We start from the raw sequence: 19,811 nt of genomic DNA, 5'->3' as shown, positions 1-19,811 counted from the left end.
ATATAGTAGCAAGCAATCACCAGAGAGCAGTTCTGAACATTAACAGCACAGAGTGCATCCTTCTGGCTGTTAAACTACTGACAGTTTCATGGAACAGCAAGTCTTGGTCTGTGAATGCTTGGCAGAAATAACTGTATGGTTCTGTTCTTCATTGATATTCCACAACAGAAACAAACAATTCCAGAAGTTGAATCGGTGGGAGGTATGGACTCATGCCTAAATAGCATCTTATACTACGAGCTCCTGATTCATCCCAGGTTGAATCTAAACAAGTTAAGCAGAGGTACTGGGGCACTTTTACTAAAGGCAATCTGTCAAGGCAGAGATAAATGTACTCTGTGTCTGTGACATGGAAGCCATATTTCCCAATATATATCCCAAACCCCTTATCTTTTAGATTGAGGGTTGCCCACAGTAAAGATATTTCGGTCTGCACAGGAAGACAAGGCTTCAGCCAACAATCCCTGTGTCTGTACAGTGTCACCCTATAATACTCTAGTAATTATTTTAATAACTATTACAACTGTTTTGCATTAAGTATTAATTCTTAGTTAAACAACTAAACACCGATCCTTTGTTCCCGCCTCTCTGCTTGAAAAGTCATCTATCTGTAACCCTAGCAAAGAAGGTTTATGCTACGGGACATTAAGCAAACTATATCTCATTCAGAGAAGAGTAATGAAATTGTAATTGTACAAAGAGCTGATCATTAATAACAATTTAATTTCACCATCCAGTAATCGCTTGGAGGTGTAATGCTACCTTTGTGAAAGCCAGCTCTCTAACAGCAGCAGCTGGAAGTGATTTTCGGGTGCAAGTCTGATTAAAGAGATGTGATCAGTCTCTTCCCTACACCACATCACACAGGTAGGCGTCCAGTTGGGTCTTGAATATCTCCAGAGAAGGAGACTCCACCACCTCCCTGGGCAGCCTGTTCCAGTGCTCCGTCACCCTCACTGTAAAGTTCTGCACACTCACCCAGCTCCGTACCCGGCCGCTCGGTCTGAGGTGCTGGAGGCGGGGCAGGAGGGGATGTCAGCAGGGGCTGGCAGCAGGGGCTGGCAATAGGGGAAGGCATTAGGGGAAGGCATTAGGGCCGCCGGCGCCCGCGCCAAGAAAAAAGGAGCGAACCGGCCCCGCGCGGGCGGGATCCTGGTCCCGCGCTGCCGCGCGCCGCTCGCCCGCGTTCTGATTGGCCTGCAGGCCGCGCCTGATTGGCCGGATCGAGCAAGCGATGGCTGAGGGCGCCAGCGCGGGGACTGCGGCGCCTGGCGGGAGCGGCCGGCGGGCGGGCGGCACGGCCCGGCCCTGCCCCAGCTCCATCCCCAGCCCCAGCCGCTGCCGAAGTGAGGCCGCCCGCCGCTGGGTGCCCGCCTGCCGCGCCCGTCCAACCCCCCCCGGCAGGGCGGGCTGCCCTTAAGGGCCGGCGCGAAGGCGGCTTCTCTCTGTGCGGATGGAGGCGAACGTCCTGAGCCTGCGGGACCTGGCGGCCGTCCGGCCGAGCCGCCGGGGCCGCGCCGAGACGGAGGCGGCGCACAAGGTGAGCGGGGGATCGGGGAGCACCTGCCCCAGGCGCTGTCAGGGGGTCGGGACGTCGCTGCCCCCCGGGACGGGGCTCCGGGCTCTGACTGGGCGCGGGGGATTCGGTCGCGCTGCCGCCGGGTTAAACCCTGCGGCCCTCTGTGCTTTGAGCCAGCTCTCCTTGGATCAACGTGAAGCCAGGGTTCACCTGCCTGGTCGCTCATCTCAGCGGGTAGTTGTGGTGTTCCAGATGTCATAGTCTGGGAGGTTGGTAGTGGAGTGGATGTGGGCTGAAGTGCAGAAGTGCTTCTTCTACTCCTTTGTGATACCTGCACAAGGACAGGTGTTGGAGGCAGGGGAATCACGGGTTCTATAGTGGCCCTCGCTGCAGTCCCACTGGCACCAGCGGAAACATGAGGGGAAAGGGACTTCCTCTGCTGCACATTGAGTGTTGATCTGTTGCCAGATGGGAACTTAGAAGAACATACCAAGTGCCAGCTCTGTGCGAGTATGTATTCCAAGCAGCGCTGTCGCCTCTGAATTCACTCCTATTTTGTCACAGTTACAGCTGGCTGCTGTTGATTGGAAAAGAAGATACTTATTATCTAATTTAGGGTTATTCATAGATAAATGTATGCATAAATATTCCATATTGATGCTCAGAATGCTTTTGATGGGCCAGGTTGATCCCCACACTGAATGTTGCAGAGATGCTTCTGGTAAAAGCCAGCTGTAGGTGTGTTTTCTGGCTGGATTGGGCTTGATGAAGTAGTATTTGGGGTCACCTGCTTAAATACCTAATATATTTGCTAGTGATAGCTGAATTGTTAATGATAAACAGCAAAACGTGAACAAGTTCTTAGAATCATCAAGTCCTTATTGTTGGAAGAGACCTCTAAAGGCATCTAGTCCAACTCCCCTGTAATGAACAGGGACACCACAGCTGGATTATGTTGCTCAGAGCCACATCCAGCCCGGCCTTGAGTATCTCCTCCAGGGATGGGGCTTCTGCCACCTCTCTGGGCAACCTGTTGCAGTGCTTCACCATCCTTATAGAAAATGGCCTTCTCTGCGCCATCTGATGCATCCTGCAAAGACAGCAGAGTGACCTTCTGTCTTCCTCGTTCCTTCAGCATTTGTGACCTGCTTCAATCCACAGGCTGCTGTGAAACTGTCTTCTGTAGCTCAGAAGCTGATTTCTCAGTGCCATTGATGCTTTCTGGAATGAATTCCTTTCAGTTACTTATTGGTTGGCAGTGAGGGCTCTCACTGCAAGGGTAAGGAATCTGGCCCTCCTATGAGAGAAGGTTGGGCTGCAGCTGGGGACTGGAGGGAATTCAGCTTTATTTCATTCAAGGAACTATGAAAATCAGCTTACAGGTTAGACTTTTCCTTCTGGCAGCTCCCAGCTGTGGTCAAGGAATGCCGTTATTGAGTTCTTTGTTGTTCTGAGCAGCAGACAGCGTGGGTGTAAAGCTTGCTCCCCTTGCACATGAAGTTCATTTCAATTCAATGCTCCTGACAACCCAAGCTGCACTCCCAGCATGGCTTTTCATTGGAGACTTCTCAAGCAGAACCTCATATTTTTTTTTTTTTTTTTTTAATATTTTTTATATTATGAGTGCAATGTGACCAATGAATTCTTTCCATCCAATTTATGTTCGGGGCAATGAATATAAATTCTTGTAAGAATGGAAATTAAAAGTGTAGTAGGCCAAGTTTGACTGCTTCACCTCATCTTCTGTAATTCAGGGTTGTGTCCCGTATGCTATCACATAGAATGTTTCACTGCTTCCAATGAACGCAGAAGAACTGCACTAAATACAGTGGTGAGTGCCAAGGCATGACTCGCTAAGGTTGCTTTCATAAGAACAAAATAAAATTGATCATCAAACTGTTTTCTTTCCTGTTTTTGATAGGAAAACATACTTGATCGGTCCAGGATGACTCCAAAGACTCCCATTAAGAATGATCCAGTTGACTTATCAAAGCAGAAGGGCTGCACCCCGGACAGAAATCCAATGACACCTGTTAAGCTCATTGACAGACCTCAGGCTGACCCTTGGACCCCCACTGCTAACCTGAAGATGCTCATTAGTGCTGCTAGCCCTGACATGAGGGACAGGGAAAAGAAGAAAGAGCTCTTCAGGCCAATAGAAAATAGTGAGCAGAATGACATACCTGACTCATTACAGGTAAGACTCAGAACATGGTTATCTTATATTCAGTCCCAACTCAGACCTTCTTTTAACAGAGCATTAATTTTCTTCCAACTGGTCCTTGGCTCCCCTATTGCAGTATGTCAGAACATTCCCAAGGTCAGTTGCCAGAGCAGCGCTGCTTGACCAGTGTGAATTTCAAAGACTGAAGGTAGCTGTCTTAGCAATGACTGACTTGGGACCACACGAGAGCCTGAAGATGATTTGATCTGAGAGGACAGTGAAAGAAGTAGAGCTTACAGTGGTGAAACCAGCACATTTCAGTTTTCCTCAAAGCTATTTTCCAAACCACATTAGAAAGAAAGCTGCCAGTTTATTTTTAAACAGACGCCCTGCTTGGCCACTGTGCTGCCATTTTCAAAAGCAATTGGACTACAGCATGGGCATGCATTTCCCTCTGCTTTTGCAGTCTTCTGCCTTTTTTGCCATACCTCCTTAGAGTGATCAGTAAAGTTAAGTTCCCTTAAACTAACAGCTTAACTAAGTTTAAGGCTTAGAGCTTTTGTAGTGCCTTTTATAGCCTCTTAGTATCATACTTTCCCTTCTTCCCCACACCATCCAGCCCAGTTCCTTAAAGTTAACCACTGTGAAGGACAGTAATTTCTCTTGAAAGTGGTTTTGCAGGAGCTATTTGATGGTTTGTTCATCTTCTGACTTACTCGATCCAGAGGCGTTAAAGGAAGTATTCCTCTTCCTCTCTCAAACAGAAGTATTCCTTCCAAGCTCCAATTTGCTAGTTCAGATATGTGTTTGTTTATGCAAAACCATTATTGCATGAACTTACAGGTAAGAGTATTTCATTACAGCTGTTGTGTGTTGGATTAAAGTATATGCAAGCAGAAGTGTGTCACCCAAGTGCTCTGCTCTTGCGAGAGGCTCTTGTTAGGAAGTCTGAATATTGCTGTCACCTGAAATATACCTTGCTTGGCTATGCCTTATTTCTGAGCACCTGCACTAAAGGCTCAATGTTTATATTTTAACAGTATGATATGGTAGACGACGGCACGGTTGATGAATTTGAAAAGCAAAGGCCCAGCAGAAAACAGAAAAGCTTAGGACTCTTGTGCCAGAAGTTTCTAGCTCGTTATCCAAGTTATCCACTGTCAACAGAAAAAACTACAATTTCTTTGGATGAAGTGGCATCAATTCTTGGTATGTATACCTGCAAAAATGGGGTAAATGATCATCCGGGTAATCTTACAGAATGCATTCGAGAAGGTCAGCCTTGTTACTGAGTGTTCAAAATCTGCCTTTCCTTGCATCTGGATACTCTTCTAATCATACTAATTACAAGCTAGAAATGCCTAATATTCCAAAGAGGCTGTTTTGAAATCTGCTTTCTGGCAGTACTTCTTACTAAACAGGTCAGTCCTTCAGCTGTCTCCCAATGCTGTTGCTTTCTTAAATTTTCCATGTGCTGAACATTGGAGCAGTTGTGGGAGTTGAAAGCCCTTTATAGGGAAACTAGTAAACAACAATTTGTGTCAAAATGAAAACTTTAGGGAAACAATTGCAAACAAGTAGGCGTAGGATGTCAATTAGGGAAACAATACTTCATGACTTCTTTGTATAGCTGCATAGGAGTAGTGCTTGATCCCATGCTGGGACTGGTGTTACCCTGCCTTTCTAACGACGAGAAATTTTGCTGCTGGTATGTGGTGGGCACCAAAATGTGTGTTGTACTCTGCTTATCTGGAGTATCTTTCACTCCAGGATGCCCACACTCGAAATATTCATGTATTGTTTGTTTTAATATCCATTTGAAGCTGTGTTATCCATATTATGCGGATGGGTAAACAGATGCATCAAGGCTTTGCCTTCTGCCGAGAAATCTTTTGAAACCTTTGCCTTTGGCCAGCACATGTTCTGCTCAGCTGATGCTAACAGTTATGGGATTTCAGGTGTAGTTGCTGCCGATAGTGTAATTAATGTACACTGTGTCGTAAACAACAGCCACACTTCAAACACCACTGGAGGGCAGTGCTTGGGATAGCAAGTGGAGCCAGCAGCCCCTTCATATACAGTCCCCTGCTTTGCTCACATTGGTCAGTCTGAACTCTAATTGCTGTTACTTTGTAGATTTCCCATTGGCTTTCTATGAGGACTTGTTTCCACTGCAGGTGTAAGATTTCATATCTACCCTGTGTCAGGACTCAGACCCTTCCCCTGCCCTTCCTGACACACACGCTTTTAGGTAGATCCATGCCTGAACTCCAGCACTCTGAAAAGAAGGGCCAAAGTGCTCTTGCTCTTAGGACAGTGTACTTAAGTCTGAATGAAGCTGAACAATCTGCAGCAAGTTCATCTAAACTCTGTCAGTCTTTCAAGATGTAGCTATGGTTGAGCTTGTATCTGTTGAACAGACAGAAGACATCATTCCTCAGTCATGCATTGGTTTTGATTTTGCAGATTTGGGTGGGTGTAATGCAACATGTTCAGGAGAACAAATGAAAGATGCTTTGTGAATACTCAGTGTGGAGAACCGCCTGTTTTTTGTTCAGTTTCTGCTGAAGAGCGGGTTAAAACTAGGCAAACATTTTTATTTTCTCTCTTTTATTTTCCCCTCTTAAAACAGGAGTTGGGAGGAGGAGAATTTATGACATAGTGAATGTGCTGGAGTCGTTGCACTTGGTTAGTCGTGTGGCCAAGAACCAGTACTGCTGGCACGGGCGGCACAACCTAAGTCAGACTCTGCAGACGCTTCAGGAAGCAGGGGAGCTGCAATATGGAGAGCTAGTGACCTCCCAGTGCAAGGAACAGGACACAGAGTACAAATCTGGAGAGCAGAAAAAGGAAACAGTGCCAGACTCACAAGACAGACCGTTACTTGACTTTGCAGAACCAGATTGCACATCCGGTAAGATAACTAATGCATGCAGTGTGAGATACAGACATAGGTCTCTTTCTCCTGTTTACCGTGTGACTTTTTCCCTTTGTTGTGCTTCTGAATTAAATGGTAAAAAGTTACTCCTTGCAAAAAGGAGCTGAATTCACTGTATAAGTGATGGAATTCATTCTGCTGCCCTGCCCCTAGCATTGGTGTCAGAGCAGATTTTCCTTTTCTCCTCTGGACTGTCAGAAACCTCTGCAAGATGCTCCAGTCCTCTTTTTCCCCATCCGTACCTGACAATAAATGCATTCTTTTAACAGAAAGAGTCATATTCCATTGTCCATTATTTACACATTCCCCATATAATGCGTACTGTTTAAGTTCTAAAGTCCATTAAAATGATAATTGCACAGGACTGTGTAACACAGTGGAGAATCAGCTTTGGAATCTGTCTTTCTAAAGGCTATTTCTGTAAGCTTTAATTTGTATTGCCTCTTGAAGAGAGGCTTCTGTTTGCCTTATCCAGTTATTTTCTGCCTTTCAAAAGATTTCTGCTTCCTGACAAGAAAATACTTTACTCCTTTTATGTGTGAGAAACCTACTGATTAGTTTTCTGGCTGTGATGGATGACATATGCTAAGAGGCTTGGGTGTTATTTGTAACACAGCATCTGCAAACAGCAGAAAGGACAAGTCCTTGCGGATTATGAGCCAAAAGTTTGTCATGCTGTTCCTTGTCTCCAAGACCAAGATAGTCACTCTGGACATCGCAGCGAAGATCTTGATAGAAGAAAACCAGGATACGGTGGATTACAGCAAATTTAAAAGTAAGCTGGGTATTGAGAGACAAAGCAGACAGTGAGTAAGGAAAAGGGGCATGTTTGGACTGACACCAGTAGGTAACAGCAAGAACAGGTCAGGAATCTTTTGCTAAAATAGGGGTTGGATTCTGTTGATTGGAAACAGTTTCTCTAAATAGACCTTGGGGTAAAAAGCATCAATTTAATGATCATCTTAAAGTTTTAGCTTCAGAATGTGTGAAAATTGGGTTTCTAAGTTGAATTCTTTATACTCGATACCTTATTTCATTTTCCTTTCTGAATGGCATGTTTTAAGACTTAGTGAAATGACATGTGTTGTTTGTGTTTTCTCTGAAGAAGTTTGTTACTTTTCCTTTTCACCCCAGAAGTCTGACAGCTGGATAGCATGGTTTTGTTAGTGGGGTTTGGTACTTAGATCTCTTGGACAACTTGACAAAAACAGCGTTAGGAAATCGTTTTGCCCTTTTAAATGAAGTATAGCTATGTCAGTGTTAAAATGCTATTCCAGATGCCAGGAGAAAGGAAAGAATTTTAGCTGAGCAGTGGATATGTGTACTGTATCCAGCTCCAAAATGTTATTTATTGGAGTCTCAGAGATTTTTTTTTCTTTTCCTTGTGCACATTCACAAGCTTCTTTCTTATATGTGTTGATTTTTCCCTTTATGGAGGTTGCTGCCTTTTCTGGTCCTCCAATGATGTAATCACTCCCTAATTCATTTCCATCAAAATGAGGTAGGCTGGATGCGCAGCTAAAATAAAATGAGTGATGATAAGCAGGTGGAAATGGGAGCTGGTATGGCAGCCTTTAGAGGGGTTATTGGAGTCCATTTCAGTTTGATTTTACTTGTCTCATCTGTGATGATACTCTAGAATGAAATTACTACATAAATACGTACTGTCTGCATTGTAAATGTGACTGTCTTGACTACTCCTGTTCTTTTTCCTTAGCAAAGGTACGAAGGCTGTATGATATCGCCAATGTCCTTACCAGCCTATGCTTGATAAAGAAAGTTCATGTCACAGAGGAACGAGGCCGCAAACCAGCTTTCAAATGGATTGGGCCTGTGGACTTCCCTGGAAAGACCGGTAAATTGTGTAGCTCACTGCACTTTTCTTCTGACATTAGTTTCCAGATTACAAAAGGTAGTTTTCCACATGTGAAGAATGTCTTGACATTAATTAACTGTCATGTGGTTATCAACCACTTACCAGCTCAAAATTTGCCCTCACCAAGCTTACCTAATGATAATTAACTAGATGAGTTGTAGAACAATAGAAGATTATGCCTACATCTCCAGATGTGGTTCCGTGGGTTTTAGGGATTACAACACCTCAGTATTTCTATCATAACTTGATAATGAGTTGTTTCCTTGATAAGAGAACTCGTATTTTCTCATGAAGAAGTTTGTAAAGGAGAGGATTGGCCTGAACTCTTGTAAGCTGCTGATTCTTGTCTAGAAACAAATGTGAAGGAAAGCCTTGTGCTACTGTATTTTTTGTGAGTTGGGCCAGTGCTATGACCAAGTAAAAGTAAAGCATACTTGATTGTAAATGTTAATGATATTTTAGGCCCCTTTCTCTTGCTGGCCATACACACTGGAGCATAGTTGCTTCCTGCAGCTACCATGGAACTGTAAAGAGGGAAGCCATTGTCTTGTTTACCCATGCTTACCCAACTGTGATATACTTAATGTTGTGGGGCTTGGGATGGTATAGAGGTTACCTCTTCTCCTATGGCCAATTTTATTAACATGGCAGAAGTCTAAATAACGAGCTGTCTACTTTGAATGACTTGTACCAAACTATATCCCTTCAGATGAGCCAAGAGGGCACTGCCCAACATCTGGTCCTCCAGCAGAGGCACGAAGAGGAGCCTGTGCCCCGTATCAGATCTGTGCTACCGGAAAGCAGAGGTTCACACGTCATGCTTCGTTTAACAGTGCACAGCCCTGTGAAGGTACCAAAAGGAAGGTCAGCTCTGAGCCCAGCAGCCCAAATCGAGAGAGACAAGGTAACTACTAAGGAAGCGTGTTTGTTTGTATGCTACTGAATCTGCCCAAATGTAAGCACACTCATTAAGGCAGCTGACCAAATGAAACAGCCTAATAAAATATATATGAATTACCTTAGGTAGGTGCCAGTACTTTCACTTGTATTTTGGATGACTGGTTTAATTTATGGTTCTTAAAATAGTGGAATTTATTGTAATAATAACAGATAGCTCTTTAAAATGAGCAAGCCTTTCACGGGTCCCTGTTATAGGAAGTAATGGTGTCAAACACCTCCTGGGTGGGACTGAGAGTTCTGAGAATGTTTCAGGTTCTGGCTTTAGGTGATTACTAGACACTATAAAAATGTGTCAGGGAAGAAACACTGTAGCCAGTACTTTATATGGCCAGTATCAAAATACACTTAGTAAACCTGTCTTTTACTAACTGAATGTTCCTTCGTTCTTTCAGCTTGCATTGTAAATTCAGATGAGTATTGCTCAAAAATGATAAATCTAGCAACTGTCTGCAGGCAGAAGATAGAGGAAGATACCAGGTAAGATGGTGTTTAAAAACTCCGGTCTTGTTTCAGCTTGGTGCTTGCCATGGGAAGTTAAAGGCTGGATTCAGTTCATTGTACCAGTATAGAAAGGACCCAGAGTCTCCTTATAGGTATTTTAATGCTTATTGGTCTCAGTATTGCTTGTATCTTTGGTGGGGCTTTTTGTCTAGTGGTCTATCTAACTTGATTGCTATATTAATTAAAAGTTTTCTTCTGTTTAACTACTTGAGCTTATTCACAGCCAACGCATATGTACTTATGTTTGTTCCACTGGTATCCTTTTGCTTCAGTAGTAGTTGTTTATCTCAGGTGTGTCCATACAGGGCTTTACTGAAAAAGGAGGCTTTTTCATGTTACTTAGGCTGAGCAAATCACAGTTCCATGGAAAACCTCCCTTGTCATATTAGTGGGTCTTCTCTACATCTATTCCAATTTGAGTTTGTGTCTGGATGCCAGGCGCAGCTCCCTAGTGGCCTTTTCTAGTCCAGTCAAGTGCAGCTGAAAGCATTATTGTTCTGCCAAGCAATTGATGAGTCTGCTTCCGTATAATTTGATGTAATAAAAAGAGACCCTTGCAAACTGTGTAAAATAGGTGGAGTTTTTTTGTGAATTTTCCATGTTTATGCCTGTGTATGTAGTAGCTTGTAAGGATAAAACATGGGTTTGCTTTTGTACTGAATGTTTTTGTTCTTTTCTTTAGGAGCAAAGCTTGTGCCGCAGAAGCAATACTCGATGCAGTAAGGAACCCAAGTGAAACCTCACCTATCTCCCTTCTTCCAGTTCCTGGGGACTCTGATTTTTGTGCTAACCCGTTATCTCAGGCAGTTTTCCCTGTGGTCCAGGCAGATATGCCAAGCCTTTTGCTACCAAAAGGGGTCAGCAGCCAAGCTCTGCATCCTTCCAGTGCAGCAGCCACCAAGACAGAGAATGGAAAACCTCCCTTACTCCCCAGCCAACCCTTCCTGTGTTTCCCTTCATCATCCTTTTTTATGCTGTGCGGTGGTCTTCAGGAGAATCTCTCAAGGGAGAGTGGGAGCGCAGAGGAGAAGGCCTTGCCCCCAGAAGCTCAGGGTGCTGTACCTCCAGCTCATTGCCAGAAACGCAGCTCCCACAGGTGCACATCACCCTCTGCTCCTACTGATGATGAAGAACCAGCTGCTAAAAAGCAAATCATTGGACAGAGTGATGTCCCTATCTCACTTGTGGTACCCAAGGTAAAGAAATGAATTTCTTTATCAGTTGGGCTTCCTATTCATCGGGAAAACTTTTTCCCAGTATAGTGTTTTTAGAAATGAGAAAATCATTCCTGTCATGGATACAAATTAGCATGTTAATAGAATTACGTGAGTGCTGTATCAGGAAGTATAGGCATTAACTAGGAAATGTTTTTGCAGTATTAGTAGAAAATGGACCATGATTGCTTTGAATTGAAAAGTGATGATCAGCTGTCCTTTGGAATCATTGTCTTTAGCAGAACAAGCTACTGGGGGGGGGTAGCAGGGGAGAAGAAATCAATATGACTATTACTCCCCATCCTCCACTCTTTGCTTATTCCACTGACCCACAGAAATTGTGATTAGTACTTTCACCCTAATCTCCAGCCTTAGTATACGCTCATTATATACTCAGGGTTGCCCACAGCACATTGGTGAGAGAGCAGATAATGAAGTGCATCTATTTCTCAGCTCTCTTCACTATTGAAAGCAGAGGTCAGGCCCCACACCAGTGTTTGAATATAAATCTGAAACGGGTACGTGTTTTATTCTGTAGTTGAAGAAGGCGTATGAGACATCATACCATACTTCAATTTGGACTCCTCATTACCTCTCTTGTTTTTGCTTAGAAGCCTGTTGAGTCGCCTAAGGCAGACACTGCCCCAGAAAGTGGCTACGCATCTGCTGTACATCTAGAAGCTTTTCATCTTGACCTCTCAAGTCCTGCTGCTCCAGAGACTGCAGACAAAAAGTCTACTAAGCTTTTGGATTCTCAGGAGCAAGAAAAATGGTGTCAGAATAAAGACCACGATGAACCTTCTCCTGGAAAAGATCACATCTCTAAAGGAAATGCCAGTCAGCCTTTTGTACCACAGTATCTTTATGTTCAGCCTGCTGCTGGTAAGGGCAGACATGGGATCTAGAGGCACTCAAACCTTTCCATCTGTTCACTGAGGCATTCAAACAGGGAGACCTACAGATAGGTCAGGAAGTCTGTGGTTGGCACAATAAGTGTCAGCAGCTCTCTGTAGTAGTTTAATAACTGACTTCCATATGAATTGTTTCTTCTCTGAAAACACAGGCTTTCTATTTTTTAGGCACTCAGGTGTTACTAGAGATAAATAGTGTAGATTTTGCACGCTTGAATTATGTGCTGCAAAATTAAGACACCTGTCTGGTATTCAAAACTGAGGGTATTGAAAGTCTAGATTTGTCAGTAAGGTGGCCAGAATAGTGCAGCAGCATTCCCCTAAGGGTGAACTTAGCCACCCTTTGCACTTTCTTGTTTATGCCTCAATGGGATCGTGCCACACAAACTGAATTGCTGGGAGTATCCAAGGACACAGTAGGAACAGGGAGGAAGCAGCTGCAAATACACCAGGATTTCATGTCTACCCTTGTTTGTTTCTGTGCTTACATGGTGCCAAAGACTGATTTTTGGGAGCAACACATGCGAGGTAGATTTTTATGACCACTGCTTTCATATTTGACTCCCTTGTGGCATAGAATGGGGCCTGTGGGCTTTCACTTGTGTGGAACTTATAGGATAGAGATACTCAGTTGGAAAATGCTGATCTTGGAATTTTGGAAAGTCAAACAAAGTGGGAACCGGCTTCTTTTTCAAAGTAAAATGAGCATCTTTGGGGTATATGTAGATGTTTTCTTTTTGTGTTTTTTTTTTTTGTTTTTTTTTTTTTTGCTAAAACACAGTGCATGTACTTTGATATAGCAGAGAATAGGATTCTTGTTAGTGTAAAGAGTTTGTTTAGCCAAGCTGTTGCCCATAACTCAAGTTAGAAGCAGAAAATAGCGAGATGTAGGTAGTGCTTAGTATGAATGAAGTGAACAGATGTAGAGAGAATGAACAGGCAGCAGGGGGGGACATGGGGGTATGTAGGAAAAAAGAGCCTGGCTTAACAGCCACAGTTCTGCTTCTTCCTGGGCAGCCTATCCTTCCTTCTTTCTTGTCATACCTCCCTCCTGTTCTGTATGAAGTTGTGTTAGCTTAATCCCAATTTGTCAACTGTATTAATGCCTCGCTGTTTCTCTCTTTTGTTTAGGATTAAGTAGTTTTAATTTCCTGTTCTCTGCAAACCAAGCTCCTGGTGCCGTCGGGCTGGCTGCAAGCCAGTTACCTTCTCTGAGCGTCCCCTGTGTCATGGTGCCATCAGCAGCCTTGGCTTCCTTTCCTCTCGTCTGTTCGCCTGCTATTCCCAGCCCTCTTTCTCCAGTTCCCGATGGCTCCTCTGCTGCTGCCTCCATGAATATCAGCATGCCTGGCCTGGCATCAACAACGCCTGTTTTCATAGGCACCACAGCAGTGGTTACTCCAAATGCCTCACCCTCACCATCAGTGGATCCCCAGCAAACTGCTCACCCTGCTGCGCATCTGAGACCTATGCTCGCAAGGTCCTGCAGTGCTGTTAAACTGGACTCCCCTGTGTGTGTGGGGCATCCGGTGACCGTTCTGAAACTGCAGCAGGTAAGCATCAAAGGTGACTGAATAACAGTGAAAACACAGTTTCAACTCAATGGGACTGAAGGCAGCTTGTGCTGCAGACTGGTGCTTGTGTGCCAGAGCAGCAAGTTGGCAGGCTGGGAGGTGGTGTAGTCCACATAATTCACGTGTCCATCTGTCGTGGTGGGAGGGATTGGGATAGTGTTTGTTAAACACACGGCCCAGCGTAGGGTATCTCATGCTGAGTGGTAAAGTGGTGAGTTTTCAGTTCTTACATTTTGAAATCTTAGAAGTCAGACTGAGCAGAGGAAGAAAAATGAGTCTGTGGTTGTTTTCCCAAGATCTGAGTGCTTTGGGTTGTTGCTTTTTTTTCCCCCTGTTTGATCCTAGCATTCTAAGTGTATCATGCAGGAGCTATAGAAACTCACTGGGAAGATGGGAGGATTGTTTGTCATCATTGAAGTGTCAAATGGCCAGAACAGGTGGTAATGTTCTGGGTTACCTCCTCACCCCCATTCTAATCTCTGCTCACTAAGGGAGCTTAGCAGCAGCACGTGACAGAACTAAGTGATAACCACTTGATCTTCCTTGAAGATCAAAAAGTATTTTTGAGAACTTACCATAGCAGTGGATTTTTTGAATATATAAATGATAAATTCACAAAGGAAGGACTCGTTGATCTGAAGGACAACTAATGAGTTAAAATAATTATGTCACACTGTGTTAGCTGTGCACAACTATTAGCAATGATATTTTGGCACTGCTTTAGCTTACATATTTTTAGTCTGAGATGTGTTTTTCTGCCATCTAATAAAGAGACAAACAGAACTTTTGGAAGCTTTATGAATGTTATTTTATGTTGTTCAGGCTTTACAAAAAGGCTGTAATAGAGTCAACCTGTTTACAGATACCAGCATTAGAGCAACACTTAAAGCAGAAGAGGCTTGGGTTTAGTAGACTAATTTTAGATCTGTTTTGTTGCTAGCAAATAACAGAAATGATCAAAACGTTAAGGAGGGGAAAGAGCCATTCAAGCTAGAGGACAAGACTGGCATAAGAATGAATGAGTACAAACTAGTGGTGAATATACTTAAGTTGGAAATGAGATAAAGGTTTTCAGTTTCCCAGCAGTGACAGATAGGTCAGAGCTATTCATGTGGAGCTCCTGAATGTATTGTGTGAAACGGTTCCTCATAGTAGCACAGGATGCTGGGCTTCTTGCAAACTGAAGAGAGCTTGTAGGCATGCTTGCATGTAGACTAATAAAACACAACTGAATTACCTTGGTTCTGTTTCACAAATAGCCTTCATCGACTCCTGTCACTCCCAAGAGCGTTCGTCCTGCACGTCACGAGGCGTTCTTCAAAACTCCGGGAAGTCTTGGAGATCCTGGTGCGTGGAAGAAAAGCGAAGGCAACCAGACCAGAAATGCCAGCTCCGTGCAGAGAAGGCTAGAAATCTCTAGTACCAGCACTGATTAACTCCACGCATTGCAAAGGTTGGGCAGATTGTCCTAGGACACGGTATTTGTTACAAGAGAACAAGCTCTTAATCTGACGAGGAGCATGTTGACATATCATCCCTTTTGGCCCACTTCCCCACTATCCATTCACCCACCAGTTCTGTTAACCTTCTCCACAAATCACACTTGGCACTGAAAACCTTGTACTTAATTGTTCCTTCAGTACTGATCTGAATTCAGGTGCTGTAGCTCACATAACCTTGTGGGCATCAAATTTCATTTGTGGTTTTAATCTGGAAAACTCTTATCATTGTGAGGAGATGCCAAGATTTTTCCTTGGAGTCCCCACGGGTTCTTTGCTCATGGTTTTAAGTGAGACATCTAGCACTTACCTGGGGTAAGCCATTTTTGTTCAACATGTCTGCTTACCCTGAGTAAATCTGTGGTGAAATTGATGAGCTAAAACAATCTGCCAAACCCTGCCTCCTCAGTACAGCCTCTTGCTGTGTAATTTGTACATTAGAGTGGGAGCTTCAGAGTAGCAGATTTTCTCAGGGTAGGATTACTTGAATGTCAGTCAATTGTTGTACAATTTGCCCAGCGCTTGTGGTTAGGAAAACTAATAACAACGCCATGTGAGTGAATGTATACATTAAGACCAAAATAACTGTGAGTGTTAACGTTGTTATAGTTACGTCAATGAACTGCATTGTTCCTTGGGTTTCTTTCTCCTAATCTGAGCAAAAGGTACAAAGGTGGGTGTGGAGAACACAAAACTGGATTCTTTCTTAAAAAAAGTTTGATGAAGTCATTTGAGAGTGTCAAGCTGCTGGGAGAGCTGTGCTAAGATTTAGTTTCCCATGCAATATATGTCCTGGACTTTATGACTAAAGGGACACCGGTAAGTCAGTAATCACACTATGGGATTCAGTTTAACCTGGGTCTCCTTAAGTGCCTTCTTAGAGGTTTATTTCAGTCTGTACCCCTTAAGTAGATTTTTAAGTGCCTGCTCATCTGTGGGAATTTTGCAACTACTTAATAGTGTTTGAATGTACTTGGAAGATGAGGCAGATTTTATCTTTTGGCACATATCTGTCTAAACCACAAAAGAAGCGAAAAAAGAATGGGAGTCCAATTTTGGAAGTAGGAAAAAATTATTTGTGTTCCGTATGAGAAGATAAGGAGGAAGAAAAGGGCATGTGTAACACTTAACATTCAGGGTCTTCAAATAACAAGTGGTGCTATTAATAATATAGGACATAATTTTAAGGGTTAATATTCTTATGGTTGGGTATGTTCTTTACTGGTATAGCAGTCTGCCATAAAACTTGTGCAGTTTCCTTTTCAAAAGACAGGAGGCATTGCTGTTGACTTCATATTAGTCTGGATTTTTAGCAAGCATAGGGCCAACAGCATCAGCTTTTCCCTTGCGAGTAGGAACTTTGGTTGGTACTGGTGTTCAAGAGCAGAGAGGCTGATGTGCTACTTGGTCAAGGGAGGCTGGGCTTTTATGTGGGAGTTGGGAATTTGATGAGGATTTTTATTTTTATAACGAAATATATTACAAAAACTGAATTTAAGAAAAAACTTTGCCTAAACTGGGAATTGAGTTAATGTGGCCTTATCTTCGAATAAACGAAGAGCAGCCTTATAAGGAGAGCTGGTTAGCCCTCACCGAAGGGAGATCTCTACAGTGGAATTATCATAGGAAATGTCAGGGATGATAAGAAGAAATGTTCAGACTGCTAAATGTTGGTTTTCCTTGTTGTTTTTTCTTCTAATCACACTACAATTGTGAAAGTTTACAATCTTCGCTTCTGAATTTTTTCTTCTTATACACCCACTTCTATTTATTTCATTTTGAAAAGTTACCTGTAACGGGCACGGTGCTGCCGCTGCAGTTGTGCTAACCTACAGTTGTTGGCTGCAAAGAGGCTGCGGTGGTTGAGGTGGATGTCATGGATGTCGTTTTAGAAACCTTGTCTTTTCCTCTTGAGCGTGGTGCAGCCTTTGAATGAAATGGCAGCTGGCAGCAGGGGGGAGTGCTGGGGTTGAGTACTGACTCCAGCTGAAGCATGATCATGGTATTTGCCTTGTGCTGTAGTCCGTGTCGTAGCATACTTGAAAATGCAGGGATTGAAAATGCATCTTCCATTTCCAATTTCTGCTTCTACTTGTGAGTTCCTGTAAATACAGCAGGCCTGGAAATGAGGATCAACTCCCTCACAATCAAAGCTGTTGGATGGGATGTGGTTGTGAAAGCAAATGTGGGGCAGGGAGCAGAAGGGGGTTTATGTGCTGTTCTGGTTTTGTCAGTGCAAAATGATCACTGAAGTAGGTGGAGGGATGGATAAAGCAGCAGCACTGGGGTGTTTGGGTGACACTGGGGACAATGCTGCTTGCTGCTGACAGGCAAGGCAAGAGGGGTGGGCTGTCGTAAGAGAATGAGTTTGTTTTCTATCATTGTCTTCACCGAAAGCAAAACAGTAAATGAAACTGGTAACAGTTCACCAGCAAAGAAGCTTTGGAATTTGTATTCACACTGAGGAAAAGTGCATACCTATGATGTTTTGCAGGGTTTGTAAAACCTTTCTGTTCTGAAACAGTTGTTAGGGAGGGTGAGTGTGTAACTTATACTTGAATCTACCTGCCACGTTTACATAACTGATTATCTTTTGTAAATTGGTGCTATTTCTGTATTTAAAAAGCGGTATTTTTTAATGTAAAGCTGCTTCCAGTTTGTATCTTTGCACTGCTAGTTTAATATAGGTATTAATTTTATTGCTGCTTGTAACTGTCCCGCGTTTCCTGCTCTGTAGCAATCTTTAGCTGTTTGCTTTATAGCTTTACTCCAATCACAATGTTGGGATGATTATTTTTTTAATCCTATCTCTTAGCAAAATATTAAACTTTTACAGAATAAAAGTGGAACTAAAACCAAGTCTGCGGCTGTGATGTCAGTATGGAGAGCATTCCTTGAAAATAAATAACCATCTGCCATGCATTCACATTAGCACTGTTGAATCTGAACACCAAATATGTAACAGGATGACTGTGCTTCAACTACTTTAGCATACAGCTGTTTTACTGTGCTGCTGTAGCCTCAAGGACCAGTGCAACATAAGCTGGCTAATAAAGTCCTTGAGCTGGCTAGGAGCACAGCTCTGCCCCTAAACCAGGCTGTAGGCACTGTCCTTAAGAGCTATCAGCTTCACAGGGGGCCTGTGCTGCTACCAGGGACCTTGGGGCTCCATTAAAATCAGGGGCTGTTTTACTGTTGATTTCACCAAGTCCTGCATTGCTTTCCCCCAGCAATTAAAGAGATGCAAGTTCACGTCACAGAGACCTGGCTGCAAGATGCCTATGAGTTATCTATGAGTTATGACTGGTTGTGCTCCTCAGAAGTCATTTTTTAAGATGAAAACTCAGCAGCTCACTCAATATTGTTTGGCTTTTTTCTGACCTGTGACTCCACCAATATTAACTTTCCCTTTCCACTGACAGGAAAAGATTATAAATTAATAAGATTAAATAAGGGATGAATGCTAACAGACCCAGCCCTGCTCCAGCCCTTTCTGTTAGGCCATGGCTGTAGCTTCCTTGGCAGAGTTCAGGGCTGTAGCTTCAAGTAGTTCCCATCCACATCTGTGTGCCCTTTTGAAGTAAAAAATAATTAGAGGGGAGCATTAAATGCCCTCTGGTTTAGTTCTCTGTTAAAAGGGAAAATTAAAAGCTGTAGCATTGTGAATGAAAGTTCTTAGTGCCCTGTGGACTGGGCTGTGCAGCCAGGGCCAGCTGGGAGACCAAATTCAGCCCACAGCATTGGAAGGTGTTACCTGCTGCCGGCAAGTGATGCTTTGATCTTGGGGAGTGATCAACCTCTGCCCCTGGGCCCAGCTGCCCCTTGTTTGAGTAATATGAAAGAGGCACCCAAGTGTCTTTGTGGAGTAGGAAAACCAGAGCAATAAAAGCCACAGGAAAAAAATCTAACGAAGATGGGCTTGGGGGAAAATTGCAGAGGTTACTTGGGGGCTGATTGCTTTCCTCCTGTTTCTGGAAGTGCAACATCACTGAGGCTTGTGACATTGCATCCTGAGGAGGGAGCTGCCAGGGATGGAGATAAACCAGTGGACCCCAACCTGCGCTGTGGGCTCTTGTCATTACTGCAGCTGCACTAAAACTGGAGGATTTGGAAGATGTTGATGAACAACAGCTCTGCAGATACTTCAGGCTCTAGTGTCAAATGCTTCTTTTCCTTTCTTCCTTCATATCATCATGATGCCAGTGGCTCCAATGCACTTGCTCTTGATTTATGAAGAAGATCTTGATTTATGGGAAGATCTGTCTCCTGGTTCTGGGCTTACTTCTGCTTGTTCTTTACTGCATGACTTTGAGAAAATCAGTCTGACTTCTCTAAAACCAGAACAATTACAATCAGTCAAGCCTATCACCTGGCCTCACAAAGTCTAGCCAGTATAGATGGCATGCAGGAGGAAAGGGAGAGACATAGGGTTGAAGAGTAGCCCAGGGCAGCCCTGCTGAGCAGGCTTTAAGAAATAGGTGGGCAAACATTCCCTGATTTGAAAATAATGTAAACTCAGCCATCGTTGGGTGTTCACATTATTAGAGGCTGTCACATCAGAGACTGATAGCCACGTAGTACAAGCCTGATTGTTTTATGCTGACCTTCTCTTACTGTCTGACCATTATGTGACATTGATTTTTAATTTAAGACTC

The 19,811-nt window shown here is 43.6% G+C and overlaps 1 protein-coding gene across 2 annotated transcripts; it reads left to right on the top strand.

Annotated features, from left to right (window-relative positions):
* The first annotated feature begins 1,320 nt into the window (after positions 1-1,320).
* Positions 1,321-18,015, top strand: E2F7 (E2F transcription factor 7). Of its 2 annotated transcripts, none has more exons than XM_015857014.1 (12): positions 1,321-1,540; positions 3,441-3,716; positions 4,724-4,892; positions 6,316-6,597; positions 7,238-7,396; positions 8,339-8,476; positions 9,207-9,401; positions 9,850-9,934; positions 10,641-11,154; positions 11,787-12,054; positions 13,215-13,636; positions 14,917-18,015. In XM_015857014.1, the coding sequence occupies exons 1-12, from the start codon at positions 1,454-1,456 to the stop codon at positions 15,091-15,093; spliced, it is 2,772 nt and encodes a 923-aa protein (XP_015712500.1). In that variant the 5' UTR covers positions 1,321-1,453; the 3' UTR covers positions 15,094-18,015. The 2 variants fall into 2 exon arrangements, with proteins under 2 accessions (XP_015712500.1, XP_015712492.1); XM_015857006.1 differs by having other exon boundaries at positions 11,784-12,054.
* The last annotated feature ends 1,796 nt before the right edge of the window (positions 18,016-19,811 follow it).

The sequence above is a fragment of the Coturnix japonica genome, chromosome 1 (genome assembly GCF_001577835.2).
Source record: "Coturnix japonica isolate 7356 chromosome 1, Coturnix japonica 2.1, whole genome shotgun sequence".
Lineage (NCBI taxonomy): Eukaryota > Metazoa > Chordata > Aves > Galliformes > Phasianidae > Coturnix > Coturnix japonica.
The sequence above is the reverse complement of the archived record's forward strand: the minus strand, read 5'-3'. Positions and strand labels throughout refer to the sequence as shown.